This window comes from Podarcis bocagei (assembly GCF_964188305.1).
Source record: "Podarcis bocagei genome assembly, chromosome: Z".
NCBI lineage: Eukaryota > Metazoa > Chordata > Lepidosauria > Squamata > Lacertidae > Podarcis > Podarcis bocagei.
In genome coordinates, this window is record NC_138140.1 from 22,817,291 (window position 1) to 22,838,995 (window position 21,705).

The 21,705-nt window shown below is 42.2% G+C and overlaps 1 protein-coding gene across 7 annotated transcripts in view; it reads left to right on the top strand.

The window, feature by feature from the left end:
• Positions 1–21,705, top strand: part of ATRX (ATRX chromatin remodeler) — a 107,954-nt gene that overhangs the window by 8,170 nt on the left and 78,079 nt on the right. For 3 of the 7 annotated variants that reach the window (XM_081178652.1, XM_081178646.1, XM_081178647.1), the window contains exons 2-8: positions 6,550–6,650; positions 8,974–9,041; positions 9,903–9,955; positions 14,578–14,702; positions 17,567–17,686; positions 19,039–19,148; positions 20,911–20,978. In XM_081178652.1, the coding sequence (XP_081034778.1) occupies positions 6,550–6,650; positions 8,974–9,041; positions 9,903–9,955; positions 14,578–14,702; positions 17,567–17,686; positions 19,039–19,148; positions 20,911–20,978 (645 nt within the window). Of the gene's footprint in view, positions 1–4,661; positions 4,735–6,549; positions 6,651–8,973; positions 9,042–9,902; positions 9,956–14,577; positions 14,703–17,566; positions 17,687–19,038; positions 19,149–20,910; positions 20,979–21,705 lie in introns of all 7 variants that reach the window. The other 4 variants (XM_081178649.1, XM_081178648.1, XM_081178650.1 and 1 more) reach the window with 4 other exon arrangements.

The window sequence follows — 21,705 nt, forward strand, 5'->3', positions numbered from 1 at the left end:
GTTGCTCTTTCTTCTTCCCAGTGTCTCTGCTTTCTTTTTGCTCTATATTGGCCAATCACCATCATAGAGACAAAGTAACAAGCAAAATTACCGTATTTTTCGCCCCATTGGACGCTCCGTCCCATAGGACGCACCTAGTTTTTTGGGGGGGAAATAAAGGGGGAAAAATTCCCTTTATTTCCCCCCCAAAAGCAGGTCGGGGAAACAGAACCAGGTCGAGGAACAGCGGGATGGCGGCGCTGCGCCTCCCTGCTGTCCCCCGAGCTTGTGGGGCTGGCCGATGTCTGCCCCGCGCGAGGGGCGCTCTGCATCAGGGCGCCCCCCTGCGGGGCAGGCAGGCTGCTATCCGCAGCGTGGGGAGCCTTGCTGGGAACTCCTGCAAGGCTTCCCACGCTGCGGATGTCTGCCTGGCGCGGGGGGGCGCTCTGCTTCAGGCTGCCCCTCGCGCCGGGCAGCAGGCTGCTATCCGCAGCGTGGGGAACCTTGCTGGGAAGTCCGGCAAGGCTCCCCACGCTGCGGGTGTCTGCCTGGCGAGGGGGGCGCTCTGCTTCAGGGCGCCCTGCCCACCGGGCGGCAGGCTGCTATCCGCAGCGTGGGGAGCCTTGCCGGGACCTCCAGCAAGGCTCCCCACGCTGCGGATGTCTGCCTGGCGAGGGGGGCGCTCTGCTTCAGGGCGCCCTGCCCACCGGGCGGCAGGCTGCTATCCGCAGCGTGGGGAGCCTTGCCGGGACCTCCAGCAAGGCTCCCCACGCTGCGGATGTCTGCCTGGCGAGGGGGGCGCTCTGCTTCAGGGCGCCCCGCCCGCCAGACGGCAGGCTGCTATCCGCAGCGTGGGGAGCCTTGCCGGGACCTCTGGCAAGGCTCCCCACGCTGCGGATGTCTGCCTGGCGCGGGGGGCACTCTGCTTCAGGGCGCCCCGCCCGCCGGGCGGCAGGCTGCTATCCGCAGCCTAGACATCCCTGCCGGACCTCCATAGGGCTGCCTAGGCTGCGGATGTGTTCCTGAAGCCTGGAGAGCGAGAGGGGTCGGTGCGCACCGACCCCTCTCGCTCTCCAAGCTTCAGCAAAAGCCTGCATTCGTCCCATAGGACGCACCCAGATTTCCCCTTCATTTTTGGAGGGGAAAAAGTGCGTCCTATAGGGCGAAAAATACGGTAAATTCCCAAAATAGATAGGCTGAAGAAAGATTTGAGCTGCTGCTGCTCTGCCTGTGAGTATTGGGGAGGACCGCTCCCCCTTGAAGCCCATTCTCCACCTTGGGCCTGGGGGTGGGCCCCATACTCACCACCACAGCTTATAAGGCTCCAATAACACCAATGCTATCAAAGGAGGCACTAATGGGGGTTGGAATTACTACCGTGGAACGGCAAGGGAAGTATGGCGGTGGGGGCAGATCTTGTAGGCGAAGGGGTATGAGATATGGATATGCTTGTACCCCTTTCTACCTGTGCCCCATCCCCAGGGACGAAGGTAGGGTGAGCAAGGACCACCTGCTTCCATCACTGGTGGTGTGCAATGCCAGGTCTATAGGCAACAAAACCGCCACCCTTGAGATTTCTTTACCTTGCAGGGGGTTGACCTGGCTTGTGCAATGGAGACCTGGGTGCGCGAAGGGGAAACAGTTACCTTACGAGAGATGGCGCCCCCAGGTTTCTCCGTCCACCAGTTGCAGACTGTGGGTTGGGGGGGTGGGGTGGGTTGGCATTGTTAAACTGGGAAGATTGTTCTTTCAGGCCTCTATCATTGTCGTTGATCCCCGGCATTGAATGTGTTAGCCTGGTGTAGGGTTCTGAGGAGAACTTGGCTGTCTTGCTGGTGTACCGGCTACCTAGTGTACCAGCAGCCACCCTGTCAGACCTGCTAGAGGTGGTGACCGCCTGGGCCTTGGAGTTCCCCAATCTATTGGTATTGGGGAACTTCAACGTACATGCGGATGCCGCCCCTTCCTTACAGGCTATGGATCTGGTGTCTTCCACGGCGACACTAGGGCTCTCTCCATTTGTTTCAGGCCCCGCACATAAAGCAGGCCACACGCTGGGCCTGATCTTTGGTGCAGGCATAGATGTGATCACATCCCCCACTATGGAGCTGCCATGGTCTGATCACTATGCTCTGAAAGCCAGAATTGACTTCCTGCTCCTACCTTGTTTAGGGGGTGATCTTATTTGGGCTCGCCTGCGAAGGCTGATGGATCCTGATGGATTCCATCAGGCCCTGCGGGATCCTGCTCCCCCTGGCGACTCATTGACTGAGCTTGTTGAGGTTTGGAATACCCGGCTCTTGGCGGCCATCAATGAGATCGCATCTAGGCGCCCTCTGCGACCCCGCAGAAACTGGCCCCCCTGGTTTACCGAGGAGCTCCGGAAAATGAAGTGGGACCTCAGACGACTAGAGCGAGTATGGCAGGATGCCCGCAACTGACCCTCAAGAACATCATATAGGGTGTTTATGAAAACCTATGAGATGGCAGTGAAGGCTGCTAAGAAGTCCTACTTCTCAGCCTCCATTGCACCCGCTAGCTCTTGCCTGGCGCAACTTTTTAGTATAATTAGGTCTCTAATGTCCCTAGAGGGACAGTCAATTTAAATATGAATCAAGCAAATAGCTGTTAGGCATTTGCAAGCTTTTTTGTGGAAAAATTCCTGACTCTCCACTGTGACCTCCCTGCCAATTTGAATACAATAACAGAACTGGAGGCTCCTTTACTGTCCTTGGGTCCACTATTGGACCACTTCAACCGGATACTCCCAGCCGATGTGGACAAACTCCTCTGTGCCAGAAAGCCCACTACCTGTTGACCCGTGTCTGTCCTGGCTGATTAGAGCATGTCCAGACGAGGTGCGGGCCCCCCGGGTGAGATCATCAGTTTGTCCCTTGGCTCTGGGACATTCCCTGGGGAACTGAAGGAGGCAGTGGTGTGTTTGCTCTTAAATAAAACATCATTAGATCCTTTAGATCTATCCAATTACCACCCAGTTTTGAGTCTTCTGTTCCTGGGTAAGGTGATTGAGAGAGCAGTTGCTGAACAGCTTGGCGGATTTCTGGATGAAACATCGGCTTTGGATCCATTCCAGTCCGGTTTTTGCTCTGGTCATTGGACCAAGATGGCTCTGGCCGCCCTAACAGATGACTTCTGTAGGCAGCTGGATTTAGGCGGGTCGGGGCTGTTGATTCTTTAAGATTTGTCAGCAGCCTTTGACATGGTCAACCATGAACTTCTAGACCCCCGCCTCGCCGACATGGGGATTTGGGGCACAGTCCTTCAATGGCTGCGCTCATTCCTCTCTGGTTGGGGACAGAGGGTGGCGCTGCGGGGGGGGGGAGCTGTTGTTGCACTACTTGGTGTGTGTAGTACTGCAGCGTGCATTTCTCTCCCCAATGCTTTTCAACATCTTTATGCGCTCCCTCGCCCAGCTTGTCTGGAATTTTGGTTTGGGTTGCCATTAGTATACTGATGACACCCAACTCGTATCTGTTGATGGAAGGCTGTCCTGGCTTGGCCCCAGGCACACTGAGTAGATGTTTGGAAGCTGTGGTTGGATGGCTACGTGGGAGCCAGTTGAAGTTAAATCCTTCGAAGACAGAGGTCCTTTGGCTGGGTTGGAATGATATGGGGTTGGGGGGACCAACTCCCATTCTTGCGGGGGCACAGTTAGTGCCAGCGCCTTCCGTCAAGAGTTTGGGTGTAATCTTTGACGCCTCCCTTTCTATTGAGGTGCAGGTTACAGCTACAACAAAGGCGACATTTTTTCATCTCTGCTGAGCTAAGCAGTTGGTCCTTTACCTCTTTTGCCCTGACCTTGCCACTGTGATCCATGCGACGGTCACCTCCAGGCTTGATTATTGTAACTCACTTTACATGGGGCTGCCCTTGAAACTGACCCAGAAGTTCCAGCGGGTGCAGAATGCCACGGTGACACTCCTTACGGGGTCTCTGCCATGGGATCACATTCACCCAGTGCTGTAGCAGCTGCTCTGGCTCCCGGTGGAGTACAGGATCAGGTTTAAGGTGCTGGTTTTAAGCTCTAAAGCCCTAAATGGCCTAGGACTCTCGTACCTACGGGACCTCTGGTATGCCCCACAGAGGACCTTACGGTCTGCTAAGAACAACACTTTGAAGATCCTGGGCCCCAGGGAAATTAGACTGGCATCGACCAGAGCCAGGGCTTTTTCGGCCGTTGCCCCAGCCTGGTGGAACGCTCTCCCACACGAGACTAGGGCCCTGCGCAATTCGACATCTTTCTTAAGGGCCTGCAAGATGGAGCTGTTCCCCCAGGCCTTTGGGCAGGATGCAGTTTGACTTATTTTCCTTTGTATAAAATAAACCCGAAGGAGGCCCCCAACCCGGTCACAGGTCCTTGTATGCTCAGTGGAAGCAGTTGGTCCTGGCAAATAGTAACCACTCTCAATTCCAACCTGATAATTGCCACCTGCCCAGATTTTAACTTGTATTTTAATTAATTGATGTATTTTAATTAATTGATGTCTGTTTTTATGCATATTGTGTTGTTTTTATGATGTTAGCAGCTCTGAGCCTGGCGTTGGCCGGGGAGGGCGGGATTCAAATTATTGTTGTTGTTGTTATTATTTATTGTGCTGATTAGAGTGGTTCTCGTATGTTATATTTTGAGAAAAAATGTTAAGATTGTGTTTCATTCTCAGCTAGATGATTCTTGGAAGAGGAGTTATCTACCAGCTGCACTGACTCCCGGTGGAGTACAGGATCAGGTTCAAGGTGCTGGTTTTAACTTTTAAAGCCCTATACGGCCTAGGACCCTTGTACCTACGGGACCGCCTCTCCTGGTATGTCCTACGGAGGACCTTATGGTCTCCAAACAAAAAACACCTTGGAGGTCCCAGGCCACAGAGAGGTTAGGCTGGCCTCAACCCGAGCCAGGGCTTTTGGGGCTGTGGCTCCAATCTGGTAGAAAGTTCTGTCACAAGAGACTAGGGCCCTGCAGGATTTGACATCTTTCCGCAGGGTCTGCAAGACAGAGCTGTTCCACCAGGCCTTTGGCGAAGGCACAGTCTGACTCCCTCCTTTGGTAATTCTTCACAGAACTCCAGCCCAATGGTTGCCATCAATGTGATATGAATTGATTTTATAATGAATTGATTTTAGAATGCTGTATTATTTTACTGTTGTTAGCTGCTCTGAGCCCGGCTTCGGCTGGGGAGGGAGGGATATAAATAAATTATTATTGTTGTTGTTGTTAACATGGGCATGAAAATGTAGCAGAAGCTGTATTTTAAAGCTCTTGATCCATGTGGTGGGCTCTGCACACACAGAAATTTCACATCCCAGTTATATGCTCATATTTGCAGACATTGCATGCAAAAGGGGTACATTTGTTAAATTTTGTTGAATACTTTTTGGAGTGTCCATGGATGGAACTGTTCTTTGTTGATTTAACTTGTCATAATTAGTCCTGACCAGCTTTGGAAATTAACCAGGCACCAGGTGCATTTTGCACATGGTTATCAGCCACTTGTGACCAATTGAAGATGCCTGGGCACCAGGATGGTACCTGATGTCTCTTCTATCTGGAGGTTCATGCCTTGGGATCCTTGGATTTTGCTGGTTTTCACAGACCAACACATCCTTTGGAATTCTATCCATATTTTATCTGTACAATCAGAATGAATTTCAGGAACCAAAAAGTTGAATGGAAAGAAACAACTTTTGAGCCTTCCGGCTCCAAAATGGCAACTAGACATTACGTTTTGGTGAAAGTAACCCTGGCTTAAGGAGCCATTTGGCACCTACCTCATACATTTGAGTTTCTCACACTGGTCCTGACTAGGGCTGGGCAATGTTAGGTTTTCAACATTACAATGTATCCTCAGCCAAACATCGTGTTTGGGGTGAAACTGCTTTAGCTCTCATCGCGGGAGCTGAGGCACTTTCACCCAAGCATCTGGCGGGCTGGGGCCAATGCAGTTGGCTCCAGCCTGCTGGTCACCTCCTGAGTCAGCTCTAATGTCCCTGCCTCAGGGCTCCTTTCTGAGGTTGCCATCGCCGATGCAGGGTTGGCAGGCTACCCCGCACCTCTCTCCCTGAAGTTGGACCAAGCTACAGTAGCCAACTGCGGAGGGTCTTAGGAGCAGCGGCAGTTTCGCCAGCGATATATTGCTGAGTGAAGCTTTCATTGTGGTCTGTTCCTCATACTGGTCCTGGGTGATAAGTCGCTACATCACCCAGGCCTAGTCCTGACCCTGAAATGGTTTGATGAGAATGTCATTAGGCTTCTCAGGCATCAGGGCATAGAACATTCCAAGGAGGGTAGATAGAACATGCATAGCAGTCAAGTGTGTAGACCTTGGAAGACAGGAGAACAGAATGAGTTTGTTTCTCCCCCCATCCTTCACTCCCCCTTTCACTTGAGGCTTATATTTGTTTCTTAACCCAAGAGATGTCTCGAAAACTGGACACTGCTATTTTTGAGAGAGTTTGAGATTGCATGTCATAATGGAAATAAAGCTTGTTTCACACTGTGACAATATTTACAAAAAAGCAAACATTCAAATGGTGCATTTTTTTTTTAAACAGTGAAAGCAAGTTGACTACATTGGTGCAGAAGCTTCATGACTTTTTGGCTCACTCATCAGAAGAATCTGAGGATGCAAAGTCTCCTCCAAGATTAACTATAGGTAAAACAGCCTTACTAATTAAAACCTGTTCAGATCTGTGCTCCTTGTATGTTCATTCTGTCATGCCATTCAACAAAACTATTTAGTTCTGAAATAATAATTACTGCTGTTGTGTTCTTGATGACTCTGAGAGGTGAGTTGTACTTTCTTTGATGTATTGTTTAGGCATCTGTAACTTAGGAAGTAACCTTGTGCAGTTTGTATAAGTTAATCTGCACCAGATCCAACCCCCTGCTGTGCCTAAGCGTGGTGGATGGAAAACAAGCCTTTAGAATAGTGTTATAGGCTGTATTGCTTGGTCACATGACTGAGCTGAACAGGCTTCAGATCCAGCCTAAGCACCTCCTTTCTAGCATTGCTACACTCCTGGAACACCTTTTGGGGCCTTACACTAAGCTGGGCTGAAGCAGGATGAGCAAATTATGCTGGTGTGTCTTTGGCTGAGCTGGAGTTGAAGACTTAGTGCTGGTTTAGCCAGGAATCACCTGCATCCTAAACTGCTCATTCTGGCTGATCTTGCCACCAATATGACTAAATCATTCACTTTATTAATAAATATGTTAATAAATATGTCAGATATGCTTACCTTAATATGTTCAGTGTTTCCATAGTTCTTTATATTAGTTCTGCTTACATAGCTCTAAGTAGTATACGGTATTATCTTTCTGCCCATGCCAATCTTAGTTCTCATGTATTATGTTGAATGTTGCTAGGAGTTTTGTGGCAAATTCAGAAACTGTTGCAAAATAACATAGAAACATTATCAGATCTGGGGAATTTAATGATTAATGCTAATTACTGTAAAATAAACCACCTACTAAGATCTGAGAGAGTAGGGATCCTTGCATACATGGGCAAGGTCTGTGTGACAAGGTCTGCTCATGTATGAAAACAAAACTGAACATGTTACATGAAGAAAAACCAATCATTTCAAGTAGATGAAAGTGTTTCAGCCTTCCAGCTTTCTTTTTATTCTGTCTTCATTCTTTCAGTTTTCAGGTTACTTGATGTTCAGTATCTCTTTAGATTACTAGTGTCTAGTAGTTTGCACTTGGGATTTTTGAGGCTAGATTTTATAGGTACAGGTATAGGCCCACCACTTTCATGAGGATTGGGTCCCTGTGCAAAGGCGAAATTGCACAAAGTCAGGAACCCCTGGAACTACCTTCCTGCAGGTGGAGGACTGCTTACTGGAGTCTGGGAAGGTCACAGGAGAACTTTATAACTTTAAATTTTGATAATTTGCAGTTCTGAAAAATTGAATGATTTATCTTATTCTTGTGTTTGTTTTTTGATTTACATTATAAATTGCCCTTGGCTGTAAACAATAACAGTCTGACTGATCTCCATTTTTATGCAAATATTGGTGCTAAAAATGATGACCATCTGTTTTTGCATTGGAGAATCACTCTTTTCCAGAAACTGCAGATATGGATTAATTTTTGTCTAAGCAAAAAATGTGGTTGCCATGGAAATGTGGAGGGGTGGGGGCAGTGTTAGAAATTGATATATGAAAGTCAGAAGCTAAATGGCACCTTAAACCTAGATTATGGCCGCAAGAACGAAATGTCTAGGCATACTTTTTATAACAAGAATAGAAAGCTAAAAATGAATGAACTGCAGCTAAAATATTGTGTTCATTTTTCACATGGTCTAGTCTTTCACTTGCCCACCCCTCTAATATTCTCTTCTCTAGTCTTCAGAGAGTAGCTGGAAGGGGGGAGGCAGAAAAAGGTCTTCCTTCCACTCTTCAGGTTTAATATGAAATCTTAGGCGCAATACTGTACCCAGAGCTCAGAAACCGCTCACACTAATGAAATTCCCTGTTGCAAAATGCACCTAGAACAAGGGGAGTTTCAAACACTGAGTGGGGGGAGCTTGTACTGTTGTGTACCTTTGGGAAGAAGTATCCCTTTGTTCATTAGTAGCTGACACTCTTCTCTTTCTCTCCCTTGTCCCCCACTTTTTCCAGAGGGAAATGGGGAATCGGCCTGCATTGTTGGCATATAAATTCAGTATTTTTTCAGTTCTTTCATTTTTATGAGATCCAGCTATTGGTTTCTGGTTTTTTGTTTCAGAGGCAATTTTCTTCTAAAGGTACTCTGTGACAATCTGATTTTATTTTCTGAAGAGAATCCTTGGTTTTTAGTGTTTCTTTATGATTTGATCTAGTACTAAATAAATACAACCCAGCCAGGATCAGTTTGGAAGATAGTACAGTACTTTGCCTACAGTGTAGTTATATGCATTGTTGCTGTTTTGTGTATTTTGAATCATTACTATCCATCTTTACGCGTGAACATATTTCATCCGTTTCTTACAGATAAATTTGCTATGACGGAAAATATTCCAACTCCAGTTCCAACTCCAATGGAAAACTGCAGGGAAGAAGTAAGAACAATTTAGTAGCTTAGTTTATAATAATGAAAAACTGTTGTGGAAAGTGGTGATTGATTTCATATGAGCGCAGATTGCTTAGGTTACTTTCTCCATGGTGTGTAAGAGTGAATTTGTATAGAGCATCTATTTAGAAATGATTTTGTTTATATTTTTGGAAATTCCCATGTATAGTGCAGCTTTAATAAGCCAGTGATAACAAATGAACCACAACAATAATAACTTGGTTTTATTTTTTTGTATTTTGAAAACTTGAGGAATTATCTTATATTCAGCATATAAATTCAGTATTTTTTCAGTTCTTTCATTTTTATGAGATCCAGCTATTGGTTTCTGGTTTTTTGTTTCAGAGGCAATTTTCTTCTTACAAATAATTTTAAAAAATTGTTTGTGCCCATTAAGCATCTCAACTGTGACTTTTAATTTTGTGGAGGATGATAATTTTATTGATTTTAGGATTACTTAACCTAGAAAGATTGTATGTTCTGGCCTGTGGTTCATAATATTCATGCAAACTATATTGTTCATATGGACAGTGCTTTCCTGTATGAGATTTACAGATGTGCAAACCTTCCTGCCCTTGCTATACTTTATTAATGTGGTGGCTGAAAGCAGTTGGTAAGATCATCGAGATTTGAAGTCTAGTGTTTACTTTTATACAATTATTTAATCCCATTGCATTTTATAGTTTATATTTAAAGCACAAGCCCAGTTAGCTACATTTATATATATAAAAGTAGGATAGAGTTGTCCTTAAACTTCATAGTAAGTTATGTATAAATTGATGTGCATGCATAGGGATGTTTAATTGTATATGGCTTGCGATTTTGTGTTTCCTCTCCCTTTCATATTCAGGGTAGCAGCTCTTCTGAAAAGTCCAAATCATTATGTTCACCACGTTCCAAAAGGTTAGTTTGATATTCTGTTTACCAGTTTGAATTGCTTGCTACAGTGAGTCTGAAGGAACAACTCACTGTCTGTTAGAATCCATGGTGGTCATTTTAAGAAATAGTACATGTTACTATGTTACATATTTTTCTGTTTTTATACTGTAACCTGCCCTGTTATCCTTGGAAGAAGGGTGGTATATAACCCCTCCTTAAATTCTTATTTATTTTTAAAAACTTAAATACAAAACATAAAAAGTGAATTTTTTAATATAAAAAATGAAGAAAGAGAAAGAAGTGTTGTATATTACTAAAACAAATGTTAACAGTTAACAAACACAATTTTAAACCTACTGTATTTTGTATAAATGAGTTCCAAATTTCATTATACATATCCATGCAAAGTCTACGTCAATAAGCAATCTGCTCATAGGTGGCAACAGTAGTCAGCTTCAATCCATTGAATAAGTGGAGCCATACATTTATCGTTCCAGTGCAGCAATATCAGTCTTTTGGCCATAGTAAGGGCATGGAGAATCAAATTACGTTGTCCAGTTGTCAAATTCCATATAGTAGATATGTAGTTCAAAAGAACATTATCATCTGAAAATTTTAGCTTTTTTTGCACAGACATAGTTAGCAATCTATTACGGTCCAGAGACCCAACAAATCATTACAAATCAATACACAGTTCATACAGCCTACCTCCAGGTTAATCAAGCATTTTGTTTAGAATATAGGGCTCATTTGTTCTTGCAACCACCAATAAAAACTTTGCCACTGCTAACGTTCTAGCATTTGTCCGGTCTTCCAGTAGGAACCTGACATAGTGAGCCTCTGATTTTCCCGGGAAAGATACCAGCAAGGGTAGTATCAGTTCAGCCCTGGCCTGCTCATATTTTGCACAATGCAACAAAATATGTTTTATGGAATCAATGTCTTGAGCACACGAGCAAAGTCTGTCCTGGTAGGGAACTCCTCTCAACCTGCCATCCAACACTGCAGAGGGAAAGACATTTAGTCTGGCTTTGGTGAAAAGCCTTTGGTAGTTTGGTACTGTCATTTTTTTATGTAAGATGTTAACTTAAAGACATACCCATATTGAACTCCTACTGCCAGCGGACTACAGACTGTGTGTGATCGAGATCGCAAGTCACTGCGTGCATTATCCCATAATCTTTGCTTTAAAATCTTTTGGGCGCCTTCATAACCCAGGTAATACAATTGGGGGGGGGGGAGACAGACCAATAGAGGTGGCTTTTTTAGCCATGGTTTTCTGCCATTTGCTGACAAATTCCTCATTGGTCAGGTGTTGGTACAAACCCTTCCCTAGATTAAACACTGAAATCCTGAGCCAATGTTTTAGGGCAGCCCACCACACTTTAGTTGAAATTGGGCATTCACCAGCTTCTAACAGAAGTACGGAGTTGGGGACGCAGTTAGGTACCTGCAGCAGAGATTGTAGAAATTTTGCCTGAAAGCCATCTAGCTTTGGCAGGTCCCCATTATGCCAGACATTTGCTGCATACAGGAGTTGGGAAACGGGCTTTGTGTTGAAAACCCTTAAGGCTGCTGGAACATATTTGCTGCCCTTTGTGAAGAAAAATCTAAGTATGGCTAGCTTTGCAATCTCCGCCTTTTGAAGGAGGTTTGCCAATGGTGCTTCCAAGATCCTGTATGATGGAATGTGAGCCCTAGATAACTGAATATTGAATATTGCAGCAATATCAGTCTTTTGGCCATAGTAAGGGCACGGAGAATCCAATCACGTTGTCCAGTTGTCAAATTCCATATAGTAGGTATGTAGTTCAAAAGAACATTATACATCTGAAAATTTTAGCTTTTTTTGCACAGACATATTTATATAATTCACTACTTTTTTTCCAAAACATAGTAAGTATAGGACATTGTAAAAATGTGTGTTTTAAAGAAGCATTATTTCCAACATACTGCTGTCTCAAGACAGTCCTTTTCTATACAAACGTAATGGAGACCAATAAATTATAAATATTATTTTCTGTTGTGTAAGTAATGATTTAAGGTTCACTGACACCCTTGCTATAGAAGTTAAAACACTCTCATTGTCAAGGCAATATAGGAACCTCCAATTCTTTATTCCATTCATTTCTTAACATCTCCATATGAAATTGATTTATTTGTAACAAATACCTTTAAAATGTAATCATGGGTTTTTTAGTTCTAAAGGATCTAACCAGTTTTTTTAGTATCTCAGGTGTCTCAGAAGCTGAAAATGCTGGTCCAAATAATTGTTAAAAAATGTTGTAGTTGTAATTGTAAATTGTAGTTGTAAATATTGCCATTGGATTACATCCGATAGCTGATATTTATTTCATAACACAATGTAAAAATTAATTGTCATATTTCAGTTGATCCAAAGTCAATACATCCACGTCCATCCAATTTTCCTTATCACCATATTTCTCTTAATTTTTGATGGCTTTCTCCATAAAGTCAATTTACTGTGGGAAAAGGGGTCAAGTTGTTTTTATTAGGCATCACATTCCATAACTTTCTAACAGACATACAGTCATACCTTGGTTCTCGAATGCCTTGGTACTTGTACGTTTTGGCTCCCAAACGCTGCAAACCCTGAATAAAAAAAATTCCTTCCTGTAGTACCTTAAAGACCAACTAAGTTAGTTCTTGGTATAAGCTTTCGTGTGCATGCACACAAAAGCTTATACCAAGAACTAACTTAGTTGGTCTTTAAGGTGCTACAGGAAGGAATTTTTTTTATTTTGACTATGGCAGACCAACACGGCTACCTATCTGTAACTGCAAACCCTGAAGTAAGTTTTCTGGTTTGTGAACGTTTTTCAGAAGCCAAATGTTTGACGTGACTTGCGCTTGAGTGCAGGAAGTTCCTGCAGCCAATCGGAAGCCACGCCTTGATTTTCAAACGGTTTTGGGAGTCAAACATACTGCCGGAACAGATTAAGTTCGAGAACCAAGATACCACTCTAATTATTTCGAGAGATACCAGAGTTCTAATGTATTTTGATCCTCATACTGTTTATCCAAACAAAAGTGCTATATGTGTATATTCCAAAGTTGTCCAAATTGGAAAAATACAGTGGTACTTTGGGTTAAGTACTTAATTCGTTCCAGAGGTCTGTACTTAATCTGAAACTGTTCTTAACCTGAAGCACCACTTTAGCTAATGGGGCCTCCGGCTGCCGCCACGCTGCCGGAGCACGATTTCTGTTCTCAACCTGAAGCAAAGTTCTTAACCTGAAGCACTATTTCTGGGTTAGCAGAGTCTGTAACCTGAAGCATATGTAATCTGAAGCGTATGTAACCCGAGGTACCACTGTAACACCAATTGTTGGCTTTCATCATTTAATACTTGACAATAAATATGCATGATAATATAGCTCCAGATTCAGAATCCTGAATCGTTCCCCCTTAATTTGTAATTGCAAATTACAAATTCTCTTCCTAGATTTTTTTTTATTTTCTGAAAATACTTTCCAGATAGATGAACTAGGATTAGAATATAAATTAATCTGGGAATAATGTTCATTTTGAGAGCAGTCACCTTCCCCAAAGGAGTAAAGTTTAATGATTCCCATCTATCAATATCTGAAGAAACCTCTCTTTATATTTTATTTAAATTGCATATTACTAATTGAGTTATAAGGGACACAGGTGGCACTGTGGTCTAAATCACAGAGCCTAAGGCTTGCCGATCAGAAGGTTGGCGTTTCGAATCCCCACGATGGGGTAAGCTCCGGTTGCTCGGTCCTTGCTCCTGCCCACCTAGCAGTTAGAAAGCACGTCAAAGTGAAAGTAGATAAATAGGTACTTCTCCGGTAGGAGGGTAAACGGTGTTTCCGTGCGTTGCTCTGGTTCACCAGAAGCAGCTTAGTTATGCTAGCCACATGACCTGGAAGCTGTACGCCGGCTCCCTCGTCCAGTAAAGCAAGATGAGCACCGCAACCCCAGAGTCGGTCACGACTGGACTTAACCGTCAGGGGTCCCTTTACTGTTACCTTTAATTGAGTTATATATTTTGGTATAGGCATACCTAAATATTTAATAGATTCACTACAAATACGGAATTAATACTCCAGGTCAGGCATAGGCAAACTCGGCCCTCCAGATGTTTTGGGGCAACTCCCATCATCCCTATTTAACAGGACCAGTGTTCAGGGATGATGGGAATTGTAGTCTCAAAACATCTGTAGGGCCAAGTTTGCCTAAGCCTACTCCAGGTGGTATATAAATTGAATGAATGAATGAACTAATAAATGAAGGTATAGATAGCGGTATTTCTTGTTTTCTTTTTCTAATCATGTAATTCAGTCAGCCTTTAAGCTTTCAAAAATGGGTCAAATATGACTTTCTTAGTAATAAGCCACTTTGGCATATAAGCAGTACACGTACTAATAAAAATAGTAATGGGTAATTAATACAGCATTATGTAAAATTGGCATTATATTTTCAGTGTTTGTAATCTGTACATCTTACAGCTCAGTTTCATTGGCCATTATATTGCCTATCTATATAATACTATTCACTAGATTCTGTTGTCTAAAAGAATGTTTTGATAAATAGTGGAGATAATTTGGCTTCACATGTACTGGTTGTAGTATAAATATATGTATCTGCTGCTCATGCAGGAAACCTACAGTTGTAACAAAGTATGTTGGCTCAGATGATGAACAGACCTTAGATGAAACCACAAATCAAGATGTTTCAAATGAAAACTCTGAAAATGAAGTTGATATGAAAAGCTTGCCTAAAGGTAACTTATTCCATAAATTATGAAATATTCTAACAGCATACTGTGTATATTAAAATTTAGCTAGGATACTGCCTGTACATGCTACCTAGAAGCATTGAAACTTGTAATTTCAGTGAAACTGGGATAAAACTGGAAATTATTTTTGTTCCTTTTGTCAAGAACTCATCCCTGGGAATTTTCTTAAAGCTTCAGAGCAACAAAATATCGAATCCCTCATTATGTAAAACATGTTTTCCCTCTCTGCTTTACTTTGTTACTTCAAGTTAGGGGTGGCTAGCGTGTAGCCACCAGACATTGTTGGATTCCAGCTTCTGTCAGCCCCAGGTAGCATGGCCCATAGTCAGGGATGGTGAGAATATGAATCCTGGAGCCCAGCAACATCTGTAGGATGTTTTTCTATGATAACTGTGTTGGAAGTGGGGCAAATAATTATTTGCAAAATCCTAGACTAATGGTTCCCAATTGGTGGTTCATGGCACATACACATCAACTGTCCGGGACAGCCTGCTTTTTTGACGGGGGTGGCATCTTGCGTGGGTCATGTGACACCATGATTTCCAAAAGTAGGGGGTTGGCTTTTGAAAAAGAAGGGGAGGGGTCTGCTATACTTAGCTAATTGGGAACCTCCATAATTGGACTAGGAATGAATGTTGCGATATTGCTGAGTGCTGCTGCTTAAAAGAGCAGCCTCATGTTTATTTCTCATGTCTCATAGGATGTGGTGGATTCTCCTTCATTGGAGGTTTCTAAGCAGAGGTTGGATGGTTATCTGTCAGTGATGCTTTAGTTGAGATTCCTGCATTGGAGGGAATTTGGCTAGATAATCCACAGGGTCCCTTAACTTGACAATTCTATGATTCACAGGGAATCCATTCCATTGTTGAACAGATCTTACTATCAGAAAGTTCTCCTCAGGATGTTTACTCAGAATCTCTTTTCTTATAACTTGAAGCTGTTGGGGTTGAGTCCTACCCCGCCCCCCAGGGCAGGAGAAGTCTCCCATTCTTTCTACCGTTTATCTCACTTTTTTGAATGTTTTGCAATCTGCTGTAGGAAGGCAAATAGGTCACTCTTGTACATTTTTACCCATATATCAATCTGCCTTCCATGCTCCAGGTAATGGTATATACTTGTGAAGAGATCCTCTTTTACATATATTGCTTCTCCTCCCTTTTTGTTTAGTTTGGGGGTAGTCAACTTTTTTATTCCCAGCGCCCACTAATGCATCTTTCTTGATGGTAAAATTTCCTTACCGCCCACCAGTGCTCTAGGGAAGAAGGATTCAGCTTGTGCCGTAGAACCCCTTACCACCCACCTAGAATTCTGAAATGCCCACTTGTGGGCAGTAAGGGCCAGGTTGACAACCCCTGGTTTAGTCTGTTTCTTTTGAATCGGTTATACCCCTCAGTTTCTACATTCCAGTCATGAGTCTCATCCCACCAAGTTTCAGTAATGCCTATTAGGTCATATTTGACATCCTGCATAAAGAGCTCAAATTTTTCTTGCCTGTTTCCCATACTCTGTGCATTGGTATAGAGATAACTTAAACCATGAGTTAATTCCTCCACCTGCTTCCTTCTTGTAGTTTTCTACCCATTAGCAGCTTTCTGTAGCACTGCCTCAGTTTCCTATGCATCAATGAAGCTATTATCCCCAGTACCATTTGTTCCCTAGTCATCTCTAATATTGTCTCCCTCTCCTTCAGGATTTAATTTAAAGTTCTGTTGGTCAGGTTTTTGAGACTGTCAGCCAACACATTTCCAACTACTTTGAGGTGCAACTCCTCTCTTGCCAGAAGTCCTTCCTCAAGGAAATGGAGAACATGGTCTTAAGATGCCTATGCCTAACCTTTCCTGATGACACCACCAGCACAGTCAGCGGTCTACCTCATTATTTTCCTCTCCCTGGGCCATGACCTTCCAACAGGAAGAAATGATGAAAAAAACACCTGTGCCCCAAGGCCCTTCAATTTCCCAGCCAGAGTCCTTTGCTATACATTGAAAGCTGTGACTGACAGAAATGTTTGTACTTGCATGACTCATAAGGAAGGGGCTGTGGTCAGTGGACTTTATAAGACCTGGCAACTTTGTGAATCTTTGCACCTGAAAAACAGCACACCTCCCAGGACATCTTGTTGCTTTCTGTCTCTATCCTCAGTAGAGAGTCATGTATCACCACCATTAACATCCTCTGGTAAAACACATGCCATTCTGTTTTGATTTTCCCCATTGTCTCGAGTGGCAGCCGGTAAAACAGCCCAGAAAGGGCGTAGTCCATGCTTTGTATTACTGAATGTATTTTGAGAGAGGGAAGACCACTTGTAGTTGCTGTGATTGGTTTCTGCAGTGCACGTATGACAAATAGTTGCAACCTTAATTTCAAATGGTCTAATATTATGACAGCTATTAATGTTCCTGGCCATTTCATGGGAGTGAGGGTAAGGGGAACATGGCAATTTAGTCTACTTTCAGCATAAGATATGGGTTGAAAGGAATGAGGACTAATAGAAGCATCGCCGCCTGTTTATAAGAGTAGGGATAGACGGCTAGTGGCCTGAGGCTTAATATAACCCATAACTATTTTTTTCCTGGTCCTCTGATGGTCTTGCCAGAACCATGCTAAAGTTCTGTGTGATAGATATGGAACATGAATGAATGCAAATTCTCTTTTAGGCTTTGTATATAGTATGTTTGTATATAGTATGCCCAACACTATGTGAGCCACATGTACTGTATAACTTTGATGCCTTTTGTGTTAGATGAGTTGGTCATCCTTTCAGTAAGAGTATAGGAAAACCCTGCTAGACTTTTATATTACAATTCTGCATTTAATAATTTGGTGTAATTTTTAAATTGTCATCTTAGGTACAATTGTTGTACAGCCAGAGCCAGTACGTAATGAAGACAAAGATGACTTTAAAGGACCTGAATTTAGGAACAGAAATACTGCTAGAACGAAACCTGAAGCTCAAAAGAAGCGTGGAGGTAAATGCACTTGAATTAAGTTCAATGATGCATTTAAATCATTCTATTATCATTATTAAAAAGTCTGAATTACCTCTGCATTCTTGATGCTTGTGAGCTTTCTAGAGACACTGGATTGACCACTGTAGTAAACAGACTGCTTGATAATGAGATGGGACCCTTGGTCTGACCTAGTGCAGCAATTCTTGTGTTCCTAGGCATCAATGAATTCTAGAATAGTTTCACCAGAAGTGCAATGGCAGCTGTGCCCTTAAAGGAATTTGGGAGCAAGGAGTAAGGCTGAGTTGTTGATGGGAAGAAAGATCAAGGGACCATTGATAGCCCCACCAGGTTTGAGGGCTCTTGCATTAGCTCAGCATTGCATTAGCAATTTATTTCAAATTATAAATTTATTATAGTGAGAGAAGAACAGAGTGTGGGACACATTTAGATGAGGAGTTCTTTGCAGAATTTGCCTCCTGTAATGTGCAACTTTATTTTTGGATGCCAAAACTGATGATTTTTTTAAAGCTGCAATCAATACTTAAAAGATTTTTCTGTATCTTTAAGAATAATATAGTAATATGTTATTAATATTACATCATAATAGGATTGCAGAAGAATTATAACCAAAATTAGTTTTTGAAAAGCAGCAAACAGAAAAGAGGAGCCCCTTTTGTGAATTACAGAAAATCCTAATATCAGTCGGATGATTAGGGAGATAGTGAAGCAGAAAGAAGATAAATGGGAGGTGGGATGAAGGGTATGTTATTGTGTGTTGGATGGAAAGGAGTCAGCTTAGCAGGTTACAGCAATTGTTCAGGGGCAATATTTTTCTTTAGGTGTTTTTGTTTGGTTTTTAAAAATAATTTTAATACAACATTTCCCCCTCTGTTTTCTTCTTTAGTCTTTCCTCATTTGAAATGTGAATAATGTTAAAAGCTTTCATAAATTTGTGCTCTTGGGTGAATTAAATGTTATTTTTATGCTCACAATGTAGACTGCAATTCTGCACCCTGTTGAACAATCAAATTCCCAATGCAGTTGTTAAATCTCTAGCAAAACTGAATGCAGGATTGCAATCTGTGAAGTCAATCTTTAAGATTTTTTACTGATTATTTAGGTTGCGCCATTCCATAAGAAGCTAATTTAATATTTATGTGTGAATCCAATGCTTCAGGGGGAAGAAAATAATTCTTAACTGGTTACAACAGTTTTCTTTAGCCTTTTAAAGATACCTCTGTAATTGGTGATATTGCAGAAGTAGTGACACTCAGAGTCCTTCTAACAATGACATGCAAGCTAAGTTGTGTTGGAAAAAGGAGGTTTTTGTAGAAGAAAAATTGATATGGTCCTTCTGACTTTTTTTGTAGAGGAAGGGCTACATGGTATTGTGAGCTGTACAGCTTGTGGTCAGCAGGTGAATCATTTTCAAAAGGATTCAATCTATAGACATCCCACATTAAAAGTACTTATATGTAAGGTATGTAAATGTTGGATGTGTGTGTATACCCTCTTATGTGTATATAGAATTCAATTTTTTCACTCAGGCTTAGAACAAAACCTGCTACCCACAAGAGACAAGGTTCATTGAGGCAGATGACAGGTGGTTCCATTCCCACAGTGTGTGTGGATAGATACATCCATTTACTTTCTCTCACATAAGGGAACGGCAGTCTTTTATTTCAGTGATAAGTTTTAAGTTACTGCACTTGGTGACACTGTGTCCAAGGAGGGCAGCTTATGTATCTTTCCCATTCAAAATATTGGTATCCTAGCCTTCACTGAGGCAGATTTCTCTAGGGAAGATGCATTGGTTAGTATGATGAGGATGAACTGCAATGAGCCTTGGACATGTGCGCCTGCCCCTCCCACTTCACTGCAAGGAGGTATTCAGAAGCTTCCATTTCCTTAATCTCAGTCTGCTATGTTATATGGTTTGACAAACTTTGTAAATGTTTTGTAAAAGCCAATTTCATCACCGATGGTTTGATTCAAATTACTCGTAACAGTAACCACAGTTTAGGATCCAGATGACCTAGCAAGGTTTTTGCTTAACCAGAAGTGAGCGGTTCTGAATTCCCCCTTACGGTTATGTCAGGGGCTTGCTATGGCTCATTCTTGTCATGCTAAACTATGTTTTAGCGTGACATCTGGACACAATCTGGATGCATTAGTGAAAGAAAAAAGGAATGCATCTCTGTGCATAGGACATATATATATATATATATATATATATATATATATATATATATATATGTCTCATTTCTTGCTTCCACCAGATACTTGTGATATGCAGGTCCTGTCTCTGTCCCACTCTCCAATCCATTGTCATATTGTTCTATTGTGGATTTCATTTTTAGTCACTTCAGACATTTTTAAAATCAGAAGGCAGGGTATAAATGAAGTGTTAGATATTTTGATAGCCCCGCAGAAAAGCTAGCTCTCTACTTTTCCATGTTCTATAGTATTTTAGAGAGATGGCTTAATTATGGGCGGGAGGCTATTTTTGCATTCATTTAACAATAAACCATGCTTTGGCGCTCCATGGGCAAGCAGGAACAAATTTTATAATACGTTTACAGACAAATGAAAACACTAAAATCATACAATTTGTAACATACAAAGAGTTAAAATACATGTTATATAAACTAAGTATAAAAGCAAACTAAGATGCAATAAAATTAATATCTTTATAGAACTTTGCAGCAGAAAAGAGAAATTTAGCAAGTGTTTCTATTATTATTTTGTTCATGTCAGCCAGTAAGTTGCCCAGATGCCATTCAAAAGTTATTCCTTGGTGTTTTAGTAGGATGAAAGTAAATCTCTACAAAAAGGACATGTATTAATGTTTACATTGCTCCTTTCCTGTAGTGGTGGAGCTCTTTGTAAAACCCAGCCATCCAGTTGAGGAGAAGGAGAGCAATTAAATGTAGCCCTAGGGGAAAAAAATCAGCCAATATTTCAGAACATTCAGGCTTGGTCCTTCAAAAAGGCAAATGACAGAATAACACCCCCCCCCCCAGTACAGTTTACATGGAGTACAGTGACCAGTATCCTTAATCTGCACATCAAGAATAAGTTTTGCCTGGCAGTGCCTTGAGTATGAAGAAGTTTCTTTCTATTGTGCAAAGTTTATTCACTTTAACAGCAGTATGAGGTCAATAATAATGTTTAGTGTATATTATTACATAGTCTGCAAAATTGTTAAGGTTTCTGAAAGAAGAAATTTATTTTCTTCATAGACTTGCTTCAAATATTATATGAGTGATGACATCAGCCGTGATGCAGATGGAATTGATGAACAGTGTAGGTAGGTGTATAAAAATTCCTCAATATCCTAAAATTTTATAGAGTGAACAGGGGCATATTTGAGCCTACATTGATCAGTATTAGCGAGTACATTTCTTGAAGTGCTTGTCAGTATTTATAGTCCGGATATAAAGAACCATGCAGCTTGTTACTTGCACTGCAAGTGACTTCTGGACTTTAGTTTCTTCAACAGCACTTTGCCCTCATAACTCATGGCAAGCTGTTTTGAAACTGAATGAAATATCAGAGTAGCTATACTGGGGTTTCTTTGTTGAAAGAAAAAAGTCAAAAGCCGAAGTCTCAAGTGCTCCTTTGGCTTCTGACCTAAATTATGAATGTTATGTTAAAGTAACATTGTATATAGCATTGTATAAAGTTGATTAAAACATTTCTGTGGTTATGGTATAACATTTTGTATATCATTTTTTTCTTGCTAGTACAAGTATATTCCAGCCAATTGGTTAAGTCAGCTTTTCCCAACCAAGTACCTCCCCTCTGTGTGTTTTGGACTAGAACTCCCATCAGCCCCAGCCAGTGATTGTGCTATCTTGGGTGAATGGGAGTTATAATCTAAGGCAACTGGATGGCACCTAGACTGTGGGGGATAGCTGAATTCTAAAGTGCAGAAAGAAATGGAAAGTTAGCATGGAGTAAAAAATTATATTCAAGTTCTCCATGCTTCTGTGTACTTTGAGCCCCTTTTGGATGAAAGATTCCTGCACTGCAGG